At 40.7% G+C, this 25332-nt stretch overlaps 2 protein-coding genes across 6 annotated transcripts in view; both read right to left on the bottom strand.

Annotated features, from left to right (window-relative positions):
* CLCN4 (chloride voltage-gated channel 4) overlaps positions 1 to 13921 on the bottom strand; it is a 40736-nt gene extending 26815 nt beyond the window's left edge. Inside the window, exon 1 of one of the 3 annotated variants that reach the window (XM_057419504.1) lies at positions 13839 to 13921. In XM_057419504.1, coding sequence (XP_057275487.1) covers positions 13839 to 13842 — 4 coding nt within the window. In that variant the 5' untranslated portion in view covers positions 13843 to 13921. Of the gene's footprint in view, positions 1 to 11125; positions 11270 to 13749; positions 13774 to 13838 lie in introns of those variants that run through there. The other 2 variants (XM_057419506.1, XM_057419505.1) reach the window with 2 other exon arrangements.
* A 639-nt stretch (positions 13922 to 14560) lies between these two features.
* WWC3 (WWC family member 3) overlaps positions 14561 to 25332 on the bottom strand; it is a 105988-nt gene continuing 95216 nt past the window's right edge. For 2 of the 3 annotated variants that reach the window (XM_057419444.1, XM_057419447.1), the window contains 7 exons: positions 24567 to 24718; positions 23667 to 23826; positions 22022 to 22186; positions 20644 to 20736; positions 19411 to 19641; positions 18540 to 18667; positions 14561 to 17094 (listed from right to left, as the gene is read on the bottom strand). In XM_057419444.1, coding sequence (XP_057275427.1) covers positions 17028 to 17094; positions 18540 to 18667; positions 19411 to 19641; positions 20644 to 20736; positions 22022 to 22186; positions 23667 to 23826; positions 24567 to 24718 — 996 coding nt within the window. In that variant the 3' untranslated portion in view covers positions 14561 to 17027. The remainder of the gene's footprint in view (positions 17095 to 18539; positions 18668 to 19410; positions 19642 to 20643; positions 20737 to 22021; positions 22187 to 23666; positions 23827 to 24566; positions 24719 to 25332) is intronic. The other variant, XM_057419445.1, reaches the window with a different exon arrangement.

The following is a 25332-nucleotide window of genomic DNA, read 5'->3' as shown; positions in this document are numbered from 1 at the left end:
AGAACATGGAGGTACACAAATTTGGCACAAATAATAAGGGAAGCAGAGATGGGAACGAAACCTGGTCAGTCACACTCACTGATGAGGGCATGTGGCAGTGTGAGAATGTCTATTCCAGCAAGGTTGTCTGATTGTGGACCTTGTCAGTTGGGAAACTATGGGAAAATCAGGGAAAACTGGAAACAAAATACAGAGGCACAGACCTGACAAAGCAAGCATGGAGACCATAACAAGAAACAAACCTCACCACGCACACCAACTGAAGAGCTATTAATGGTGTGTGTGCCTCTGGGATACATTTTCAGGTTTGCTATTGGTTGAACCTGCACATGAGAAAGTGGCAGTTGTGTCCCTCAGTGTGCAGAGACCCTGGGTCCATGGTGTGGACAGGCTGTGGACAGGGACAGGCTGGGCAGGAGGGTCCTGGGATGAAGGAAGCAGCCGTGTGCTTCTACATCACTTAACAAAGTGTTGCTCTAGAAAGTGATTAATTCCATCCATCATAAAATAGGTGCTTGGGAAAGGGAGTCTTCCAGAGAGTACCTAGGTTTGTAACCTGAAATGGCAAGCCAAAAAAAAAAAACCCAGCTAACAGGGGATTATAAGAAAAAAAACAAAGAAAAAAAAAAAGGAAAGCACATGAAAACATACATACAAAAAAAAGAAAATGAGGACAGGTACAGACTTCAGGGGGTTTATAGAACTGACCCTGCAGAGCCTGTAGGGCCTTGGCAGAAACAAGGTAACTTTTGCACGTCACTGATGAGGCTAGCATAGTACTAACAACTACTACAGGTATGGAAACAGGGATTTCAGGAGTAAAGAATTTGGATCTTTGGATCTGTGAGGAAACTTCCCAATTCTGTAATTGGAAGAGGCAGATAAGCTTTTAACCAACTGTCCATACACCCTGCTGTTCTGCTTGGCCCTCTTTATTTACTGTCATTTCCCCCCTCTTCTATCCATTCTCAACTGCTTTACTTGAATCCTTTCCATTTATATTTTTCCCTGGTGGGGATTCTAGGAATATAACAAGCGTGACTACTCAGCTTTGTCATGTCTGCTCTTTGCACTCCACCAGCTAGGACTTCTTGGATGACAGACAATGTGCTTGCATAAGCAGCTGAAGAAAGCATTCTTATAGGCAGCCAGCAGGTCACCACTATAATGCTGTAGAAGCCGTTTCAAGTGAGGAAATCAAGTAATCTCCAAGCATCATGGTGTGTTTGTCTCAAAGAGAATCAAGCAAAGGAGTTGCAGCCCGGGGAAGGAAACCAAATGCAGAGCAGGTATTCCAGGCAGCACTGCTGAGGACAAGTAAGCTTCCAGGACTGAAGCAATTTAAAAAAACCATCAGTTTAGAGGAGTGACAATTGAGAATAGCAGAACTTCAGTGAACAGATGAGAGCAGGCTCCTACACGTGCTAAGGAAAATGAGAGTCTGAAGGTGGGATGCTGTGGCTGACACTAGGGAGCTGAAGTTGCAAGTGGACCTTGAGCTCAGTGTCTTGTAAACCATGACCGGGGACTGGAATGGGAAGCTGAAATGAGGTGAAAGGATTAGACCATGCCATTGTTTTGTAACGCTGTGACATTTTTGCAGATCATTTACTTCATCCAACTCTTCCCATACAGCAAAGAAGGACCTGTAATAAAGATGCAGTTCAGACTGCTTGCCTGCACGATGCAGCCCACCTGCTACAGAAACAAACCTCTGGGAACTCTTGTGCTGAATGTGTTGGCAAGTTTTCCTTAATACTACAAGAAGATTACCCAACATGTGAGTTATATCACATAAAAAATAGCTTTTTAAGTATGTTGTCGATGCCCAGCACATGACAGTATTGTGATGGATAATACCAGGCCAGACCACAAGTATGTAGGATAATTATAATCTCAGCCTGAATCTACCCCAAAAATACGTGCTACACAACATGTCCAGGGAGAGAAAAATGTGCTAGAGACCACAGGGCATGGAAGACTAAGAAAACAAACACACTTTGAACTCTAGGTAGCTCACCAATACATGGGAACTGCACTTAGCTGGATGGTTATCAGCCTTAAAGTTCACTTCAGGTACTACCCTTCTGAAAGGAAAGATGTGGTATCAGATTATGCAAAAGCCAATTTTAGTAATAAAACCTAGCTGCAGCACTTTTGAACTGAATACTACAGAGTTCCTACCTACATCCTAGCACCAAGCGCCTTAAGTATCACTTTCTATTCTGCGTTTATTTATCTCCCTTTACTTTGGCACCTGAAGTAATCTCCAGAGTTCATTTCAGGATAAACTGACCTGACCTCTTTCTTAGAGATGCTTGCAGAGATGTTTCCAGTTACACCAGCAGAACTGAAGCCTTTACACAAATAACTCAGTTGCAGATATTTTAATTTAATATACATAAGTTAAGGCAAATTAATTTCCTCCAAAGAGGTGTACTTCAGCAATCCACTCTGATGATGGCAAGAGTATGAGCATTTCTGGTGCAAACTGTCTCATCTACCCTCAGAAATCTGACTCTGGACACTAAAATCTAGACTCCTTTCACAGCAGATGAGGAAGTAAACTGTTCACGTGCAATTTATCTGATGTGTTTCAGATATTTACATTAGAATGAGATAAACTCTTTCTCATGAGTGCCAATTTCTGCTTACTAATTACAAGGAGATATCAGAGGTAGACATCCACTTCTCCTCAAATGAGCTCAACACTACCAATTTGAAAGAAAACATTGCAACACCATTACATGCAGAATTGGTAACAAATGCAACTCATAGTCACGCCTAATACCTGAGTATCTAAGAGATTTGGATAATGACAGACCTTATTTACACAGAAATGTGTTGAATCTTGCTGAGTAAGAGTTTGACATATGTATTTTGTCCCTTTGTCGTTCTATGTCTTAGACGTCCTTGCTATCTTTTCCACTACTTTTCCAGAAGCTGATGCAACACAATTTGTGCAAGGGTGAACATTTCCTGCTTAGTTCCCCATTCTTTTCCTAATAATTCCTGGCATTCCATCAGCTTTTCCTTGGGCAGACCTCCAACATTTTCACTGAGCAGTCTGCTATGACTCCAGGCTATGCTCCATAAGAGGAAGTGGCCAGTTTGGAGCCCATTATTCTGTGGTCCCTTAGGGACCTTTTCCCCATTGCTTTAATGACTTTAAATAACATCTGCCATTTTATTCCCTGCAATACAGTAGAGAGCCTCCCTCGGCTCTTAACAGCGAGATCTCATTTTTACTGACTAGCTTAATATATCTACAATCAAATATTTTTGTCAACGCTCTGCCTTAATAATTGTAAACAGGTTCTTGCTGGAAATTGAAAGAGGAAACAAAGAAATCTGACTATGTTATCTGCTCAATTCAGAGGGTTCTGGTTTCTGATTTAGCAGATTTCTCTGGAATTAGACCCATGCCAGACTACTGCAGTCCTGTAGATGGAGCAAGGCCTTGTCAGGGATCAGTTTACAAACAGAGAGGTGACAGAGTCAGACTAGCAATTGTGCCTCTTGACAGGGACTTTTCTGGCTGCCACATAACCCTAGATACCATCCAGAAACCTCAGGCCAGGTCAACCTGATGTTCAGTCCCTGATCTCCCAGCTAGCCATGCTTGGTGGAGGTGTCAAAAGAGCAAGTCTATAGCCCATGAAGCTTGATGAGTGTATAAAGCCAGATAATTATTAATTAAGGAATCCCTGAAGCCTCCTATGTACAGAAAGTGAATTGAGAGGTTAGCGCAAACAACCTACAGAAACCAGGGTGTGAACACAGCGAGCTGCCAGACAGGCTGTGACACACTAGCAAGCACAGCAGGTGCTGCATAGACTGCGGGTCTCTTCTGTTACATTTACTCACTTTGGGTTATTTTGAAAGAACCAAAAGTAGTAGCATTATCATATCTAAGGCCATGGGGATTTTTTTCAGGTCTCGCAGTGAGTAAACCCATCATGTGATTGGGACCAGCTGTATGATACACTGCAGCTTGGAGTGAGGTATTGTAGAAGAGCAATAAATTACTTTTACAATGGAAACACTGAGAATCTCTCAGCTTTATAGCACTGTTACAGCATGTGCAAATGCAAAAGCCACAGCTTGAATAGCTCTGCTGGTGAACTGACATTCTAGGTATTATGTTGACTGACTGATAGGATCTGAAATGTGTTTGACATGGCAAGCACAGACCAAAACATCCCCTGGTTCAAAAGAAGCTGAAAAGTATACCGATGGGAAACAACTAGTTGAACAGTCATCAAAAGAAAAGTTTTGGCCCTCGTCAATTGCTAGTAGACATGCTAGTTCCATGCTACGCTCTCCTCATCCTGTTTTCTGTTTTAATTGGACACATTGCACTGAGGCAGGCAGTACAGTTTTTAATGCAATTCCAGCAAGTTTCAAGTTTCTTTCAACAGATCACAGTTACTGAATTATCTCAACACTTCAAATGCTTCTAGCAGATGAACGTTTACCTACATGCTTTCATGTGTATGCTGCTTTCTTTGAAGACAGTAGTGGGTGGGTTGCTCTGTGAAAAATAATGGTTGCAGGCAGCAAAACATACCTCTGCAGTGACCCTTCTGCTGCAGCATGAGGAAAAAGTGAACTTGGCAAGAGGCTGGGGGAAGAAAGCAGAAGCCTAAAGGCCAGTTGCAAGTTCCTCAGTTCACATTTGTTTGGAGTGACTTTTCCACGGCATCTGAAGTATCACCTGTTCCATCTCTTCCACATATGGCGCGAGGTGGCCAACACTCAAAAGCAGAATACAGTGCATCTCAGGACTTTTCTATGCTCTGGTACCAATATACATACAATGATAAAACAGGGGAGATCCTAGTACAGACACAGTGCTTTTAAAGTGATTCATGGTCATTTCAATCCTGCCTCCATCAGAGTTGAGCACGCCACTGATCTGAATGGTTGGTCAGGTTTAGCTGTGCTCATACAGCATGACATGACAGCAGGTACTGCACAAACTCAGGAGCATGGGGTGGGGGCTGTGCAAATCCCTGGGATTTGTTTTCCAAACAAAGCAATCTACTCGTTTACATTATAATTTATGATAATCACAAGACCCCATTGTGCTGACAGATAATTTGCCACTCTCTACGCCCATAATACTTGTATTGACCATTTCTAGTAGTGTATTCTCAAAACAGCCAAGCATGGTACCCCAGCCTCATGGCCATTAACTGCACAACATGATCTGCCAAGCAAAGGCGCTTTCTCTTGAAAGCTAGATGCTCTGCCAGCATCCATCCACCCCCCAGTCCAAAGAGACTTAGACCTACTGGCAAAGACGGATGCAGAGCACTCTCCACCCAGCCCTCAAATCCAGGCAGTTAGGAGGTCAATGAGCTGAAGACATCAGTGTTCAGAAAGAGCCATAAGAGGATAAGGCTGAGGAAAAGTTTTTAGAGCTGAGCATGGTTATACCACAGGTCTTTGGCACCACCCAGCCTGAGAAAATCAGCCTCATAGATCAGGAAGTCAGCAAGCAAGATTATTAATGGGGTCACCTGGAAAGACATGAATGAAAATTACAGGGAGATGGTTAGGAATCTCTGTTTTTTGAGGAGGGGTTGGAGAAGAAGGCCTGTTTAGCCTGAAGCCTGGAAGGCCAAGGGATGTGGTTGCAACTCCTCTTCCACCACCCACCATGTAGAAGATGGTGCAGAAACAGTGATGTGACATTGCACCCTACAGTATAGAGTCAGGTAAATGGCTATGAAGCATTCTTCTAAGCAAGTAAGATGCTGTTGGTTGGTACTTTTACAAGGAAGATCTCTTCAGTAAAAGCAAGCAGGCGGAATCACTGGCAAGTTAAACAGGTGGTTTTCTGCAGGGTGAAAATCACCTGTAGGCAATTTAAAACTATTCACCTTAGGAGCCTCATCCTGAACAAGCAGATTGATTTATTGACCTTCTGTCTTAATGATGGTGTTAAAAAACACGTTAAAGTGGCCTCAGTTCAGAACAAAGATCAGACTCCATTAAGAATAAGAAAATGCTGAACTCAGTTACAGGCCTTTTTTGGAAACATATTATGGCACATAAAAAGTGAAGAATAGTTAAATTGGGAAAATACAGGGGGAATGAGGGGTATTGAAATTGGCAAATGCCTTTCCTACAATTCAGGGCTGAATCGCACAGCCTCCATACACAGCCACGTAGCACTGCAAACTCGGTCTCCCACCACACAAGTGCAGGCAGGCTGCAGTATCAGAAACAGTACTGTAAAATATTGCAGCATTTTACTGTATGGCCCCCACCACACATTAAGGAGTCTCCTGCTCTGACAGCGCAGGGAAGCTGAATACAGTCACATCTTTGATGTGCAGCCTTACCCTGAGTAACCTCTATGGAAAAACTTATGAAGCCACAGCAGAGCTCAAAAAAACACATGGCACCAGATCACAGGGGAGAGGGCCTGGGAGAGAAGGGGAAGGCAGGAGGGAACATCTGGGATAAATGGCAGAAAACTGAGGCACAAAGGGCTCCTCCAGACCAAACCACAGCCTTCAACCACCAGATGTGCTCCTGGGGTGAGCACAAAAGAGATGGGTAACAAGGCTGGCCAGGAGCGCAGGCAGGCATGGGGGGACACGGAGTGCACCAGTGTACCCCAGGAGCTGATGACCAGCTATCAGGTCTTCCCACACCTTTGGCTACAGCCTCCTTCTTCTCTCCACCTGGGAAGCCCTTGGATCACTACACTTCTCTTCCTCCAAGGAGGTGAACCTCACCCTGGTATCCTGCTCCCTGCTCCTTCTCAGGATGACTCTCTCTTTAGAAACCAATTTGTTTTGGTATGAAATACCATGTGTCTGATCTCGAGTTTTCTTGGAAAGTCTGAGCAAAATTAGTTCAGCTGCTGACTTATGTCAGAAAGGGAAAGGGGGGGGGGGGGGGGGGGGGGGGGGGAATATCCCAGCTCCTTCCCCGTAAGCTCCAAGTGGAATTTTTGCACTCACATAACTAAAAATTGGCTCCTTATGAAAAAAAAAAAAGTTAACTCACATCTCTGTTTCCAGCGAGTCTTAAAGGTTCCTCCAATAAATTTGATTTTTAGCTCAGATGCTGGGGCTATGGAAAAAGCAGGAGGGAAGCGTTGCTGGCTCTGGCACATCCATCTGGGTTTTTCCAACTAAGCTGAAACATCTCTATTAAAGGATGCCCCTCTGCTAACAGCCCATCAGCTTGGGCAGCTGAGTCCCCTGGGTCTGCATCGACCCCACGCACCCTTGCTTCTTGAAGGAAACAAGATTTGGTTAGATAAAATTCAGAAAGCCTTCAGGATGTGGGGTGAGAAACTAAGCTTCAGAAGACAGGACAGACTGGAGATCAGGGTACCAGTGTAGCACACACAGAGTTTCTATTCTTGATTTCCCTCTAGTGCCCTTCCTCACAAAAAAGAGGGAATATCTTTCCTGGAGCAGCTGGATTTACTGCCACAGAGCATCATGGGGCTGAAGGCTCAGGGGTGCTGTACAGTTTTCCTCCTCACACAGCCAAGCTTTGAAGCACCAGGTTTGGATTTCCAGTGCTGCCATTTGTCTCCTCACTCAGAAAGTGGTAGGATTAAAGAGCAGGAAAAACATTTCTTGAACTGCAGAAAAAGGCAAATACCTCTAGAGAGAACAGACCAGCACTATCAAAAGGGAAATACCCTGGTATACAGATATCCCTAAGAAGCTTTCCCCTTAAATGGGATGTTCAATGGCATCAAATGCATCTCTTGCTGAAAACATTTTAAGCCTCTAGCTTAGCTTGAAATAACAGTAATAAACCTGCAGCAAAAAAGCCATTAACCTGTTCTACCATGTCACTTCCCATGATCTGAGTGGAGACAGTAAGCCATTTTCACATAGATGGAGGATGTTTTCCTGTTCACAAGGCACTGGTTTTCACTGCTGCATTTGATGCCGATGGGCTGTGCAGTAACAGATGAGTTACTTCATACCACTGAGAGGAAGCTCTCCCACCTGCAAGATAGGGAAATCTTTTCCTTGGGGTGATGCTTGAGAGCGAGATGTTAGAAGTGGTTTAGCAATAGCATCTCACAGTAACCCTGACAGTTTCTCTTTTGACATTAATGACTGGGGGGGGGGGGGGGCATGGGTGTGCCTGTTTGGTTCTGCTGGACTACAGATAAGAAATCTGAGAAACCCCAGTACCTGGTGTGTATGTATGCACACGCAAATTAGACTTCTGCTCCACAACCTGATCCCATTTCACTACATGGAAGAATCAACACTCTTGGAACTCTGCAAGCTGCAGCCTGGTGGCAAAAGCACACAGGAAAAGGACCACTACAGATGGGCACTATGACTGTTTGAGGGTTATGCTCCATGCTAGGAGTTTGTCAGACCTGAGGGAGGCTCATGCAACACAACACTGATCACCAACACACACAAGATGGCCCGGATGGACCCCTGCACAAGCACTAAGCTGTAGTAATGATCCTCCTCACTTTCCCTTCCAGTCCAGCCAACAATGGCTTCACAATGAAGCATCTCCCAGACCTAGGAGGTTACAGCACTCTGGAGAGCCCTGGTTTGCTCCAGGAGGATGGGAAGGACCCAACCCCATGGCAAACACTCCTCTCCAACACCATCCCCTTCTCCTCTTCCAGTCCTCATTTAAAAGCCACCAGCCACTACCTCTGAAATGGTTCCACCTTCACAGGGGCTGAGCACCCATACAGCCACATGTTGAACTCAGGACATGGCACCCCGGTGCTGCCAGGCAGACAGCCCTTCAGGTGGGGATGTTTCCAGGGTCTAAATAATACTAAATGTATAATTTATACTAAATATACTAAACAATGGTTAAAAGACTTAAGACCTTAATTTCTGAGCTGCCCCAGCATACCTTTCAGGCTTGCACCTTGTCTTTTGTTGGCACAAAGATGCCTTACTCAGATCAGGAGACCAGGAGAACCACCACCCAGCACATACTTCCGTAAGGCATCCAACTATGATCTGGGATTGGCAGGGTAGGGGGGGAAGCACACTGCGCTTGTAGAACTTGCATGTGGCGTCCCTGCTGTGTGCTTTGCATGGGCAAAGAGCCAAGCCTTGTGTGCCTGGTGAGCCAGAGGACAGCTCTACTCACATCCAGTGCTGAAGAGAATTGATCCAGCCTTGACTTCAGAGGAAGGCAGGAGAAGATATTTGGCATGGGCACCGTTAGGTGGCAGCCCCACTGCCACCTAATACAAGATGTGTATTTCTATCACTTTGAGGCTCAATCTTGGGGGGGGGACACTCAAAAAACTAAAACATAACCCGAAAGGTTCTGCTGGAGAAAAACAAAATTGAAAACTATTTTTCTTTTCAGTTCTGAAGAACTGATGTTCTTTCTTACTTCATTTTGATAATTCATTATATACTTTTGTTTTTTTTTCCCACCCTTATGTTCTGACACTACTGCATACCTGTTCCCTGGAAACCAGAATTAGTATCACAGAATCATAGAGTGGTTTGGGTTAAAAAGGGCTTAAAGATCATCCAGTTCCAGCCCCCTCTGCCATGGGCAGGGACACCGCACACTAGACGAAGCTGCTCAAAGCTCCATTCAACCTGGTCTTGAACACTGCAGGGATGGGGCAGCCACAGCTTCTCTGGGCAACCAGTGCCAGCGCCTCACCACCCTCACAGTAAAGAACTTCTTTCTAATGTCTCATCTAAATCTCCACTCTGTCAGTTTAAAGCCACTCCTCTTTGTTCTTTCACTAAATGCCCTTAGAAAAGTCCCTCTCCAGATCTCTTGTAGGCCTGCTTTAGGTACTAGAAGGCTGGAATCAGGCCTCCTGGAGCCTTCTCTTCTCCAGGCTGAACAAACCCAACTCCCTCAGGCTGTCAATTCATTTCTCACTAGGATGTACAACCTCCTTCAGCACAGGAGATCCAAAATCCTCCCCCTTGAGTGCTCACTGAGACCCTAGACCTGCCAAATTTACGGATTTTTCCAAGAGTGGGAACAATTCATTTGAACAAAGAATAGGATTTTCAAGAATAAAAACAACTTCCTGCAGGCTAGGTGCGAAAAGTCACCTGACTCTCTGCCTGATGAAGCTGAGGCTGAGTCATCCTCTGTTCTCTAGCAAAGGCACAGAATTACCTACTGGAATGCTTAGAAAAGAAGGAAAAAAAGGTACTATTTTATTTCTCTGACTACTATGAGCTCAAAAATTGATTTGGCTTCTTGCATTCTAACATCTGTAATTAGAGTAATTTTAAAGTAATAGAATATTTTTAAAACCCCTAAAATACATTTAAAAAGCAATACAGGAAAGAAACCCAAAACCCACCACAGAAGAGTCACCATTTTTACTCCACAAACATATATGTCTTCACATATGTGTACAGAGTATATAATTAACACCCACACCAGGAAAAGACAAGCGACTCCGGCCTTTGCTTATATAAATACCAACAGTTCAAAAAAGCAGTTCAGCATGGGATTTTCAGCCTTTTGGAGACTGGCATTTTGTGTAAGAAGTAAAAATGTACTTCTCATCTCGCATGTTCCTTTTGGAAAAGGATTTTTCATTCTTACATTGGACATGCAAAACCTACCTTGCACTACAGCAAATTATGCAGGAAACCTGCTGGACTAGGTACTTTCAAACAGCGTCAGCAAAAATTAACAATGGAGGAAAAACCTCTTTCCCCAAATACAAGTTAATCCTCATTCCTTTATGAGCTTAAACACATTTATCTGTACAACAACTTTCTTCAGGCATCCAGGAAAAAGAAAAGGCAGGGAATGCAAGCAGAACAGTATCGCTGCACTCTCTCTGCACGACCGGCTGATGATGGCTGCTCACACAGAGAATTCAGCAGGCATCCGAAGGGGCCATACCACACCAAACAGGGACAAAGGGCCTTCTTCGGCTTGAAAGCTCCATCTGGCAGCATTTCTGCTGGAGATGTCAGCTGGCAGCTCAGCACAGAGCCAGCGGCAGCCTCTGCACCTGCGAACCCTCTGCTTGCACAGGACCTTCTCTGTTTTCTGTCAGCAGAAACTCTGCCTCACAGAGCTGGGGCTTGAGCACAGCAATAGGAGAAAAGCAAGCGGCAAATCACACTTTCCGCAGCATTGTGTTGCTTACCTGCGATGCAACATCATTTAGCCCAGTCCCCAAGATTCTAATAGCATCCTTCCTTGGGTGGTATGGCTGCAGAAGCGGTGATGTCATGGGGAGGAAGCAGTAACAAGCATGTGACTGTATCCTCCCTCTATAGGGTATCTGATAGGAGACGCAGCCACAGGCAGCCGGACCAGTCTGTAATCCTGCAGGATTAAACTCCAAGCCTCTTTACCCTGCCCTCCCTGTTCGGTCACCCTCAGAACACAGGCTGCTTCCCCCCGCCCCTAACCTGAGCTAATTATTTTTAAAAGGGTTTGTGGATTGTTCTGCTGGAGCGACAACGATCACATTTTTCACAAGGAAAAAGCACAGTAAGCGTGCTGTGTGCAACCCAGGAATTATTCCTGTTGACACTGCAGCAACACCCAGGCATCAGATTTTCTTTCATCTGTACGAAATATGTAATCGCAGCAGCTTGGAAACAAGACAAACCATGACTTCACCATCCCTTGCATTTTTCCTTCTCCCAGTGCTTCATTTCAAGCTTATCCAGACTGACTTCCCTCCATCTTCTGCATCATATTCAAGCTTCACAAGCTTAACTCAAAGGTTTAATTTCTGTTATTCACTTCGCCCCACCATCTACCCATCACTTCACTTGCAGCCTTCTGCCTTTATTTTCAATGCAGCTGTCACGGCTTAAAAGATCCTCTCCTATATGCCACAGCCTTACTTTTCAAAACTTATGCAGAAGTTTTCCCATCGAATATTTAAAAACAAGGACATCCCAAAATGTTTTAATAAAATAAAAAAATAATAAAAAATAATAATTAAAAAAAACACCACAAAAAAAAAACCAAAACAAAACCCAGGCAATTAGCCTGATCCCCATTTTGGTTAACTGAATATTACATCTCAGAAGCATATTTTTGGAGGATTTTGTGGGTTGTTGAATTTTTTTTATACTCTACAACATATGTGAGTTCTGCAAGAAACTATTTCTAAACTTCTGATGTACAAATTTTGCCCAAGCCACTAGGACAGCATTCCGCAAGGCAGACTTTATAACTGTACTTTGTGAAGATCATGTACATGTTTGTAACTGTGCAGTGTGTTTTATTTCAGGACATTCACCTTCCCACTCATTTTCCCATATTTGGAGCAGTCTGGTTTTACCCTTCAGGACATCCAGGCACATGCTTTGCATTACTAAGGAGATGCAACGGCTAGGAAGGGGGAGACCTTGCACAAGCACCCATGAAAATATCCCTGGGTGACTGAAGGCACACGCATGACTTCCACTCACTCCAGAGGTTGAGGAATGCAGTTCTGAAGACCTTTTTGCCCCACTGTGTCTGAGCAGATATTTATGGGTGCACTAAGAAGGCAGCCTAGCCCAGCAAAACAAAACAGTTGATTCGGGGTATCCAAAACAGAATGGCTACACAGCTTGCCCAAATCCCGTCTGCAAGCTTAAGACCTCCTGTACAGAGGCAACACACTGGATTTTATTGTGACATCTGAACACTGAGCTTGCTTCACCTGAAGTTCCCATACCTTTCTGGAGTGAGGAACATGCCTTCAGGGAAAAGATCTGATCTGGAGATGACAGTTCCTCACCACTCAGAGCTGTAAAGAGCCCCAGGCCTATTACAATAACCATGAAGTGTGGAAAAGTGACAGAAGTCCTAACTCCCTGCCAGTGACTGTTCTTCGTGCCCATTAAAATCAGTATTAATAGGCCAAGTGAATTCTGGGGCAGAAGTTAAACAACCACTGAGCACTTAGATTTTCTTGATAATGTGTCTGCAATTTTCCTTAATCAGTTTATGAGAGGAAAACATGGAAAACAGCAAGCAGCATTTAACTGGTCAGACACAAACACCTGAACCTGGAACTTCTGTGCCACAAAACACACATGTAACAAAAACACCATGCCCAAGGCATAGAACAGCAATTTTAGCACTAACCAAATGAGCACAGAGGTTTCAATTCCCAATTTTTCTCCTGGATAGACTTCCCTAAATTAATTTCCTAATTTTTCCTTGTCTATTGCCAGAGCTGACCCCATTGAGTCTCCTGCTAAACGCATATTCTTACTTGGATTGTCTAACTGAAAACAAATTAAAGGGACAGAATACCTAATTCTCTATAGAAAATGTGATTCTGCAACCTAGATATGCATGTTAAAATTTAAGACATTATTAGAAATCACAGGAAACCAGAAACAGCTCCTAAGAAGTTTTTAACTCCAAGAATACTGAGATTTTCCAAAGATCAAGCAAATCACTTAACTGACATTTAGAGATTCCAAAACCAATCAACTTTACTGTTTGGTATTTTCTTCTAATGATACCCAGACAACTGCACGGTCTCAGGACAAAGATAACACTCTTCACATGATCTTTTGGAAAAGATTGTTCTTGCTTTTGCTAGCCCGTAAGTTCTCAAATCTTTGTAAATACATTTTTCCTCCTCTCAAAGTTGTATGACTATAATTAAAAAGGAGACTGGAGTCAAAATGAGCTGCAAAGTGCCCTCTTCCCTAAGAATTCCAACTTCAGTTTTGCATTCAGTGAAAACAAAATACACAGTTCATCTAATTAAAAAAGAAAAAAACATTGCTCCTTTTATACAGCACTTACCTTTAAGTCTTGCAAAGCGCTTACAAGAACTGCTGAAAAAAATACACGTAAGACTTCATTCTCATAACAGAAACCCCACAATGACGTACCCATTATAGCTTTTGTTGTTGATCCTGATGGTAGCGAGACAGGGACGATTGGTATTCCAAACTACTATTTCTAGCTGACTGTTTAAAAATAACCTAAACTCTGTCATACCCTTAACGCCTTGCAAACACTGTGCAGAGGCAGGAGTCGCATGTCCGTACTGCAATTTTGCCTGTGCTCCTGCAGCTTAGGGTTGTAGAGAGCAACTGGGAAACTTGCCTTTCTGTAATTACAAAGGTTTAACATCTCCAGCTGCAGTAAAGTTCAGCCTAAAAAAATTAACCAGTATTCTTTTCCGTGGCTTCCACTTTGGAATTAGTCATAGGTAAGATATTAGAGAAATAATGTCAACTTACTTCCAGTACAAACCTACAAATTCTAGGTAGGTAAAGAAGACAGTTCAACCTGTTGTAAGTGGGGCTACATATGAATTCCAGGAATATTCAACTCTGAGCCTCTGATACAGCTGTCAGCTCATCACAAGCGATAAGCACACGGAAAAACATACCTGCCATTCCTTACACTCTGCATCCCTTTCAGGTCTTCAGTGTAACCTCTCTAGGATCTCTGATTTCACATATTTCCTCTTTTATTTGAAAATTCATTACATTAACCTAAATGACAGTTATTCAAAATACAAAATTTCTTTACAAAAGCATCATGAATGTGGCAAGTATAAACTATTCAAAAAACGTCTTATACTTTGACATATAACAAAAATCTGTTTCCGTTTATGGCAAATTATTTTATTTTGTAGAAGAAATACTTTCAAATAATACAAAAATGACACAATCATACAGAACTGTGACAAAACCAAGAGAGATGAATACTGAATATGATAACTCATTACCACATCAAGACAGAACTCATAACAGCAGTCAGAACCACAGACCCACAAGATACACTGACAACATCTCACAGCGGTCATTATTTAAATACACCAGCTGAAACCCCTGCCAGAGAGGCCACCAGATATTGCCCCTTAGTTATACAGGTACAGACTAATTTAGGGAGGAAGAGAGATCCCTATGCTAACCCTGCTCAAAGTGGGCCTTAATGTGACCAGGATATTCCAGGATATGTGTCCAGTGAAGTCCTCAACCCTTCCGTGGACAAAGAGCTCCACCTCCCTGGGCAATCTCTTCCAGTATCTGACCACCCTCAAGGGACGCATGGTGGTGGCTGTTCTTAATATACAGCAAGTACTTCTGCAAGTGTCCCTGCATGGTAACTTTTGATAAACACTACTATGTAGGGCCTCCACTGAAAATGAGATGTGAAATTCTGACAAACTGTTCAAGGAATGAGCACTGAAAAGCTTGCTGTCCCTAGACTTTCACCCAAACACTATAAATTTCTTACATGATTTGTTTTTTATCTGCATAGTTTCTGAGTATGTCTAGTTGTGCCCAAGGAACCCAATATACGCCCACTGAAGTTTACTGGCAAAAACAGACTTCAGGATGGTTAGCCTGATAAATGCTAAATATACTCTAATTTTACGTATATTGCTATACGATCTAATCACCTGATGACTGCAATGATTATAGGCCATACTAGGAAACAGGAAATACTACCTTTAAGGTCTGTGGTAATCATCCTCATTGATTAATGATTTAGGTTTACAATCTTTTCCCCTATTACTTTTTGCCTCAGCTTAAAACAAGTAAAAACAACTCAGTTTCACTTTCAGGTTTTCCTGATCTTTGACAGGTAACAGAGTATAAGCTCTTGAATCCCACAGAAAACACTTACTTACAAAATACTTGAAAATATTCTGGTTGGTTCTGGTAAGTACATTTAGGCTTTGGCTGTTGTTGCTTTCATTTCCTGACACACAAAAATCTGGAACCAATTCAACCTTGACTTTAATAAAGAGAGAGCGGGATCTTCCTTTTAGGAGATTCCAGCAAGCTGCAAAACCAGTCTTGTGTTGGGCACCTCTCTTTATGTAATTAGAAAAATATGAGGAACTCTATTATAGTAGCTTAGTAAAGAAGTATTTTTACATACTTGCAGGATGCAAGGACACAAAACTGGCATTCTCGGGAATTTAGGGTGACAGTCTGTCACTAAAATGGTCACAAGTAAAAATATTTCCTACTGGATTTTGGCTGGTCCAACTAGCAATCAAGTGAGCTGTACCTTCCAGAATTATACACCTTCCTCCTGGAAAGTGTCACTGTTCAAAAGAACTTGCATGCAGTAACCCAAAAACACATCCTTCAGGATGAACACGTGTTTAAGCGCCCTTCCTTAAAGCAGCTGCTTTCTGGAATCAGCACATATGTATTTCCTGAATCAGCTCATAACCTTTAAAATTGAGAAATTATAATCATATTCCTTTAGCGGCCTTTCCACACAGCTAGCTCACATTACTCTTTTAACTCCCTTTCCATTAAACAGCAAGACAAAGACTTGTCACCCTTTTCCTTCCTCCGTTTAAACTGAGAATCTAGTTAAGAATATAAAGATACTTTAGACACAACTGAAATGAAAACAATCCATTAGTGCACGGTAAGAACATGCAAATGAATTCTGCAATGCTTAACATCACTTCTAATCAGTGTTAAAGACATTGCAGGTGATAATATTTTGCTATAACACAGACAGTGCTAAAGGATACAATGTACATAATAAGCTACAGATAAAAAGCTGAAAAAGTGACAATTTTAGAACATAGTATTTTCATTTCAGGTATCAGAAACAAAACCAGCTCAATGGTTCCATTCTACTGTATGACAAATACTGAAGAACAAAATTTCAGTCTTAAAATACATCTTAAAGTAGGTATTTTCCTTCAAGGAAAAAAGGCACTATAAATAAATTACACTACAGTGAATTTGCCTGAACTCACTTTGTTTCTGTCTTCCAGCCTTCAAGTCAAATAAAACAGCATAAAAACTGTACACGCTCTTAACAGGGTAGTCGATCTTTTATAAAATAAGTTGCCTTCAGAGATGTCAGTTTCACAACAAGGAAAAACCAAGCCTTGTTGCAGTCGCTATTATAAAATATATATGTATATATATTTATATATATGGTTTTGTTTACTTTTACTTTTTTTACTTTTTTTATTTTTTACAAAATGTGTATATTAGCTTTTGCACAATTTTTTTAAGAAACTTGGCTAATCTAATAACTTCATTAAAATAAAAGCGATAAATACTTCATGTTTACAATGCAACATGTCATACATCGTCAGCTGGCAGAGGAGGTATGTTAATCCTTGGTCTTGTAAAAAAAGCTATCTTCTCCCTGTGATCAAAACAAGATAAAAAGGAAGCAAGTCAAATATATGCCTACATTTTTCTACCCTCAGGAACATGGCTTCTTTACTCTAGTTAATGGTTTCTATTTGTTTCTTACATAATGAACTAATGGGTTATTTGAGTACAAGAAACATACAAAAACTACTGAACCTCACCGTATACTTCTGGCAACATTCTGTTGAACACAACTGCTACTTTTGAAAATTAGGTGGAAGCTTTATACAACTCATCTAACATCTGTCACAGCTGACTGTAAAAAGCTTTCACAGGACAAGCCCTGAATAAACCCCTTCTGCAATGCAAAGTTCATTTTGTAATGATGCCTACCAAAAAAAAAAAAAAAGAGGGGAAAAAAAAAAGAAGAATGGCATTCAGGCGTCTTTTTGCTTCTTTACTGAGCGAACAGTAGATGCTGCAAAGCAAGTGTCACAAGAAATAGATGCATGAATAAAAAGGGCAAGAATTTAAACAAGAAATACAGCTCTTGCTTCATTATCTACATTTCATTTTATTCAGTTCCACACCTTTTTATATCTCAGTAGACAAACTACCAAACATATCAGAAACATAAGATGTAAAAGCTATCCTAAAATTTCTATTCCTCTTACTTCCTTCCCCACCTTTGTGAAAAAGCCTTTCCTATAATTCAGCGGGGCGGGGGGAAAGTACATTAAAGGACAGAGAGCATTTTCATTTCACTTAAGTATTCCCTAGGAAAAAAATAATCTAAAAATCTAAACACTGGATGAAATAGTAACATGATGTAACATGGTAGCTGTCCTTCACATCTATGCTGCACTAATATTTTATTACTCTCAATCTTCCAGTAAGGATTATAAAAAATTTGATGCTTAAGTAATAAAGTCTTCCTGTGAAATGGATATTGTTCATCAATGCCACTTCTACACAAAATAAAGTCATAAAATACAACCCCAAACATAAAGCTAAGAGAAAACACATACTCTGTAAACGCACATGAAATAGGAAAAAAAGTCCAAAGAAAAGGCTTCTTGAGAGAAAGCTGGAATATCACTCATTTTTAGGGAGAGAGTGCTACCAGTAATATATATATATATATGCATCACATTAAACAAAATATGCTCACAGGCTTGCATTGAAGAACTGACAAATCATGTGAACTTAATAGTGACTAGGCTAAGTTGAAAGAATCACCTAAGCTATGGTTGCACTTGAAGACTTTCTTTTTTTATTTATATCTCATGTGTTTTAGAATCATAACACTGCAATTTTACCTTACCTTTGGCTCTTTGCACTACAAATAATCCAAAGGAAACTCGTGTCCAAATCAATATAGGGTTAAAAATTAATAGCTATATAGAAGACACACAGAATTTAAGCTTAATGCTTCAGAGAGCTTTAACCTCTCGAACGAAATGTTGCTTTGCTATTTCAGTACACATTACCACTTACCTAAAAGTCTGCACCTGAATAGGCTCCTTCTGATTTTGCCCACGCAACTGGTATATTTCCTTTGATGCTTTCTTCAGCATCTTTTCAGCTGCTTGCTCTTGGTGATGTTCAAATTTGGTCTGTCTGGTCTGAAAATAAAAATATAATGGTTAAAATGATCATGTGAATAAATAAAACACAAGAATTAATATCCAGGCTAAAATAATGAATTTTTTGCCCACTCACCATAGTAAACCCACACAAATACATTGTCTGAAATAGCTGATCTATAAATTCAAAATGCTGACAGTGTTGTTTCATTTCCTAATGCTCTTCAGACATACATGTATTAAATTTCTGAAATTTACTGCTAATAGATCTGCCAAACCAGACCTCAGAATAAATTTAGGCTCACTCTTCCTCTCTGATAATCCAATGACAAATTCTGTTTGTTGTGCAGTTTTTGTCACTTTTTGCCTATAACTTCTTTCTCCAACAGGGAAAAAAAAAAACAACAAAAAAACATCACATACTTAGGGAACATTCCAAATACCTGTAAATATTAAAGATCTAATTAGCAATTACTTCTTTCAAAGATCAGAAGGAAATTATTAAAGTTCCAATAATAAATATCTAAAAAAAACCCCAAACTGAAACAAAAAGTGTCATTGACAAAGAGTGTCATTCTCCAGTAACTGTCCTGAAATAAATACACAGTTTGGTAATAATTGATGCAATTGTTACTAGTATTGTGCTAACTTCAAGACTATATAAGCAACATACATTGTTTGAAGTTCTGTAAAAACAGCTCTTTAGACATCTTGTCTCTATTAAGCAATTTTGAAATCAGAAGTTTATGAACATGCTGAGTGCTCATCTCGTGTTATCATACCTGCCTTTCTGCTTCCTTCAACAAGTTTCGGAATCGCTCATCCCGAAGGACCCAGTGGGGCAGATCTGTCTGCCCTCTGAGTTGGGCATCTTCCAGACGCTGTCTCAACTCTCTTAAAACGCATATCTCCTCATTCAGCTGTCTCTGTCTAGTTCTGGATGCCTGGAGATCCAGCTCCAGGTCTAAGGATGTCCTTGCCATAAGCTCAGCCAAAGATGATCTGCAGGACTGTTGAGTTATTAGGATTCAAATAAAATGCACAATATATTACTCTCAACATGGTCTATCTTTAGCTATATAGAACATACATTTTCAGTACACTTCACACACAAAGGCTTTCTTGACACAAAGTTTTGATGACATTATTTACATCCCACAGTGAAATTCAGCTTACTAGCTGTAGGGCTTTTCTGTACCATACATAAACTTTTTCAACTAATGTTCCTATTACTTCCTTTTTTTGGCTTATAACTATTTAACTAATTTATGATTACGAACTAACTTTTCATGCTACGATGACACAAGGGATACAATATGAAAAACTCAAATGGAGTCATGATGTCAGAAAATATTGTACTGAGCAAGATTCCCCTTTTAGAGGGCTTTATTCAATACTTATTTTAAGGTACCTTCTGAATCAAAACTGGAGGCACGGTTGTCTACTTGCCTACCCCAGCAAGAAATTCTGCTGACCAGACTAAACTGCATGCAGTTTTTATACACGGCATTAATGCTTTACCTGCCCTTCTCTGCCCTCTCATTCAGCAGTGTGCAGGGTGACATGGAGGCAAGAGAACAAATTAACTTATTCATTCCTGAATAATTAGGCCTCAAATACTATAGCTTGCTAGGCTGCATGGAAGGGGAGCTGAATGTTTTGCATCACATTGACACGCAGTTCTCTCAGCATGCACCCTGCATCATAAAATTAGATTTTAAAGTAACAGGCTTTACATCTAAATCAATATTAATTCAGTCCCCATTAAACTAATTTTTGTTTGCCTCTTTTTCTCCTCCTCAATAATTGTTCACAACTATATTTCACTCTCTATGTTTCCGCTTAAAAAACCCAAACCAAATCCAAAAAGGTACCCCTCCCCTTATTACATTACAGGAGCCTTATACATGTCTGAAAAACTGCAAAATGTACCTGCAGACAACTAAAGCTCAGCTAGAAAAGTACCACTGCTCTAGCAACTTCGTGAAAAGCAAAAACAAGTTTCCAAAGTATACCTGCTTATACCGTAGAGTACGCCTCTCCAATGTGTTCCGGACAAAAGGGGATTTCCTTGGCAGAGTTGAACTGTCACTGTCACTGCGATACAGCTGATTAAAAAAGATATTGAAAAGATATGGCTTACGAGGTCATCTACATTAAGAAATTTGTATTTTTTTTTCTTCTGCTTGTGAGATTTTTTTTTTAATTCATTGGAACTGTCTTGTTTTAAGCAACTGGTTTTTTCAGCTTTACTGAAAATATAATAGTGCTCATGCTGTATAGTTACAATAATTTAAGAAAGTTTAAAAACCATCAATGTTTTACAGCTAAGTTTCATCAAACATTCTATTACATATTCAGGACAATGTGACCTAAAAAAAAAAAAAAAAAAATACAACAACAGGGGAGAGAGCAGTTAAAGGCACTTATATTTCTTCTTAAAGCACTTACGATCGTGGCACAAACAACAGCCTTCTACTTTTTCCCTCATCTCTGATTTTAAGTAAATTCAGATTAAGTGAGGATGTTTAACAATCTTTTCCTTCTTGCACTACCTTTCTTCTGGTGTGTGAGGGTGCTTTACTCAGATTCTCTACATAACAAACAGATATGGAATCCAGAAACCCAACTGAAGAATATGAAGGGTGCACTGCATGCAATGCAAATAAGAAAGCAAAAATTGGTTTAGGAACATGAATAAAAGCTAAAAATCATTACTGTGCCTTTAAACTCAAGCTCTCAAAAGCTTATGAACAAGCACAAATAAAGCTATGTGCATTCCACCAATATTGCAAATTTGCATTGATCTGCAATACCGTGAACCAGCTGCTTATAGGCCTTTTGCCATTGAACACAGCAATCAGCTAACATAAGCTTAGAAACTGTTGTGCTGATCAATTACTTGAACCAATGCAGCTCGGAATCCAAGATCCCACTGTAACAGGCACCCTATGACTGACATTCATGTCAGCAACTAGTCGTAACAGTATTCACGCAATAACCCTAAGATGATGCATTCAGTCCCCTATCCCAAAATCTTACATACCTGAAAGTCAAATGTGGCTTCTAAGCCAACTGTTTATACATTAGACAGCACTGTACCTCTATAAAATCAATCACTCTAGCTTAACATCTAAGGTTGTCAGGGAAAGAGCTTATTATCTTATTTGCCACAGATTCTTAGTTTAAATGAAGTAAATTCAGGTTTAAACTCTTAAAAAGAATCAGGGAACCTCCTCCCCACTGCAGTATTTAAATGCAATGAAAGATTATTCATTAGTATTAAAAAGCAGCATATGTTCCTTATAAATGTAAGATAAGAAATTATCAAAAAAAGTACAAAATACTTGTGTGGAGGCCCTTTCTCTCTCCTTCTTTTTAAGCCTTACTCACCCTGCAAACATATTGACTTCGTGCTCCAGGCGAGAAGGTCTGGGAACGAACAATAGTGCTGCTGCGAACAAAAGCAGAACCCCGTGGCCTGCGGCTAGTTCTCTCTTTTGGAAGAATAGCAACTTCTTCAGGAAACAGATCCTCAGTGTTAGTTTCCTTATCCACCTAAAATTTCAATGAAGGAAAAATTATTATTTCTTCCTTATTTTTTCTCTCTCACCAAAAACAATCAGGTATTTCAACAATATCAAAAGTAAACAATTTGCCCTGCTAGGTTCAAGCTTTAATGACCACTGAGAACTGAGGATGAATCACATTATTTTTAAAAACAGTTCTAAAACTAGGCCATTCAAAAGTATAAGAATACCTTTCAGAAGCCTTTGCTACAACAGTAAAAATTATCAGATGCATTTGTAACGTGAATCATAGATGCAAACTGTAAGGACTGCATCTAGAATTAGCAACTGGGCATTAACCAAGCCACCACCGGATCTCCAGCCTCAACAGAAGAAAACAGAGCCACCTTTCTATAAGCAAGGTGACTTCTGAAGGAAACAGCCACCTTAAAACTGGAGGAAGTCAAATGACAGAATCACAGAATGGTTTGGGTCAAAAGGCACTTAAAGATCATCTAGTTCCAACCTCCCCTGCCATGGGCAGGGACACTTCTCACTAGGCCAGGCTACCCAAAGCCACCTCCAACCTGGCCTTGAACACCTCCAGGGTTGGGGCCAGCCACAGCTCCTCTGGGCCACCTGTTCCAGTGCCTCGCCATTCTCATAGTGAAGAATTTCTTCCTAGCATCTAATCTACCCTCTTTCAGATTAAAAGCCATTCCCCCTTGCACTATTATTACATGCCCTTGTAAAAAGTCCTTCTCCAGCTTTCTTGTAGACCCCTTTAGGTAGTGGAAGGATAAGGAAAAGAAACTCAACAAAAAGGATCTGAGAGACTGTTGAAACAAAGATAAAAGAACACTAAAATATTCAGAAATACAGACAACATATGCTACTCTAGCAAAGCTTCCAAATAAGATAATTCACTCTTCGACAGGAGGTGTAATCTCCCCTAAAGGCAATACAAACGGCCTATGTTCCTCTGCTTCAATGGAAATATGCTGATTTCAGCTTGTTTGGGATTAGTTTCAATGTCTCATCTCTTGAATACAAAAGATTTTAAATACATCACTGTCAGCGCAATTGTTCTGAAAATTTCAGCTGTATTTACTGTAACACTGAAATGGCAATGCAAGTCATAAAGCAGTAAGCTTCTTTCTTCACAATTCCTTCAAATTTTCTTATTTTTAAGAGCACTGGAATTCAATCATATCATCTTCTGTTAAAATTTCATGTCAACGCAGACATTGATGCAAATGTGTATTTACAGATTAAAGACCACAGTAAAATTAGCTTGCTTTTGATATAAAAAAACTAATTCTGCCAGAAATAATTAGAAAGCAAATAAAATACCCCCAGCCCTAAAGAGCATACTTCAACAACTTTAAAGGCACACCACTGCGATGAAGCCATGCTCATATAACGTTTCTGATTGTTTTCTGTCTTGATCAATTCAGACTCAAACTCAAGGAGCAGCAGTAACACACTCTGTGTGCGCCAGCCAGTGTGGCATTGTCTTCTCTCATTACCTTTAGTGGCAGAGGCTGCATTTTTCCAGAACTGTACTGGCCTGCTTGAGCTGCAAACGTGTGTCCAGCTAACGAATCCCCGCAAAATGGCTCTGGATAAGGAGGACTAGTCTGGGTACAATTACTGCATCCACTGTCAACAGATTCTGCTTGCCAACTCCTAAAATCAGAACATCACAAGAGTGTTGTAGGTATTAAAACATGCAGTTACACATCATGTTTATATATTTCATTATCCAGGACAGTTTAAGAGTATTATTTCTCCAACAAAAATACAGAATTTTCAAAGGGAGAACATACCCCACTTGCATTTCTGTAGATGCAGACAAGCAAACGCATTTCATGCCAAAAAAAACACCAAACAAACCCCAAAACCCCAAAAAAACATGTTCCCTAATTTTCTAAAAGTCTATGCTCTGGTCTTCATAAAAAAGAAAATAGTAACAGAAAGAACAACACAACTCATGTAACAAACTAGGAGTATTATTAAATGGTGAAACAGCATTGTAACAAACCCTGAAATAGCAAAGAGCTGTGCTGCATGCTCTCTCTGTAAGCACTGCAATGCATATATTTGCCATTTTCCAATGTCCACACAAAATTTTATTTTTTAGTACAGTGCTGTTACAAACCCATTACAGTTGCCTCCTTAGCAAAGTTTGTTTGACATTAATGTTTTCCCACTCCCCAAATTCCAAGTCCTCTAAATTCAGGCAGCTACTTAAAGATGGTTTTCTTCTGTTTGCACATGATCACATAATAATAGAATTTTATACTCTTAACACTAACCAGAAGCAGATCTCTGAATAAGGACCTGTGGTTTCTCCTGCTGTATTTCAGACTATACCCACAACCTAAATATAATTCGGATGTTTGGTGAGGTATTTAAACTATTTTTACCTTTCTGATATGGCTTCTGCCTGGTCTTCCTTTCTTTCCATCTCCAGGATTTCCTCCTCTGTGTACTCCAGTTTCACTCTCTCTTCTGCTAACTCTCTCTCAACTGCTTCCAGCTGAGCAGTGGTCCTGGCTAAAAGGGCTGTCACTGCATCCTGAAAAGTAAAAGAGACTTCAAATAAAACTGAGCAAAGTAATGTATTTAATGTATACCACTGAGAGAAACCAAAACAAAACCATGGCCTTTTTTTTTTCAAGAAACATACAAGTAAACAAAATCTGTCCTGAATATTAATGATCAAAAAGTATGTGGTGGTCCATGTGTGCAATTTGTCAGAGAAACCAGGCAGAGTTTATCTCTCTGTGCATCATCCAGCAAGCTAGGTCACAAGACACCTCTGGAGGTCACCTAGTCTGATGTCCTGCCCAAAGCAGGGACAGCTTCATAGCTACATCCAGTTGCCCTGGGCCCAGCCAAGGGCTGAAAATATCTCCAAGGATGGAAACTGTACAGCCTTTCTTGACAACCTCTTGAAGTGCAGTGGCAGAAATTTTTAACAGATTTTAGTTATTTAGACTGGAACTGTGCATACAAACATATACAGAATACAATTTCAGTCACCTGTCCAGACACGATCTAGCTTTTAATGATTAAAATCCAGTTCTTGCCACAAGAGCCAAATTAAGGTACCACCTTCTGTGTACCTCAAAAACAAGCTGCACCTGAGATTAGATCACAACCACTCACTAAGCAGGTCAAAGTAAACGT

The sequence above is a fragment of the Pezoporus wallicus genome, unplaced genomic scaffold (assembly GCF_028554395.1).
Source record: "Pezoporus wallicus isolate ANWC-B61680 ecotype Strahan unplaced genomic scaffold, APGP_CSIRO_Pwel_v1 contig_5767, whole genome shotgun sequence".
Classification (NCBI taxonomy): Eukaryota; Metazoa; Chordata; class Aves; order Psittaciformes; family Psittacidae; genus Pezoporus; species Pezoporus wallicus.
Note: the sequence above shows the minus strand (reverse complement) of the source record. Positions and strands in the feature narration are given on the sequence as shown.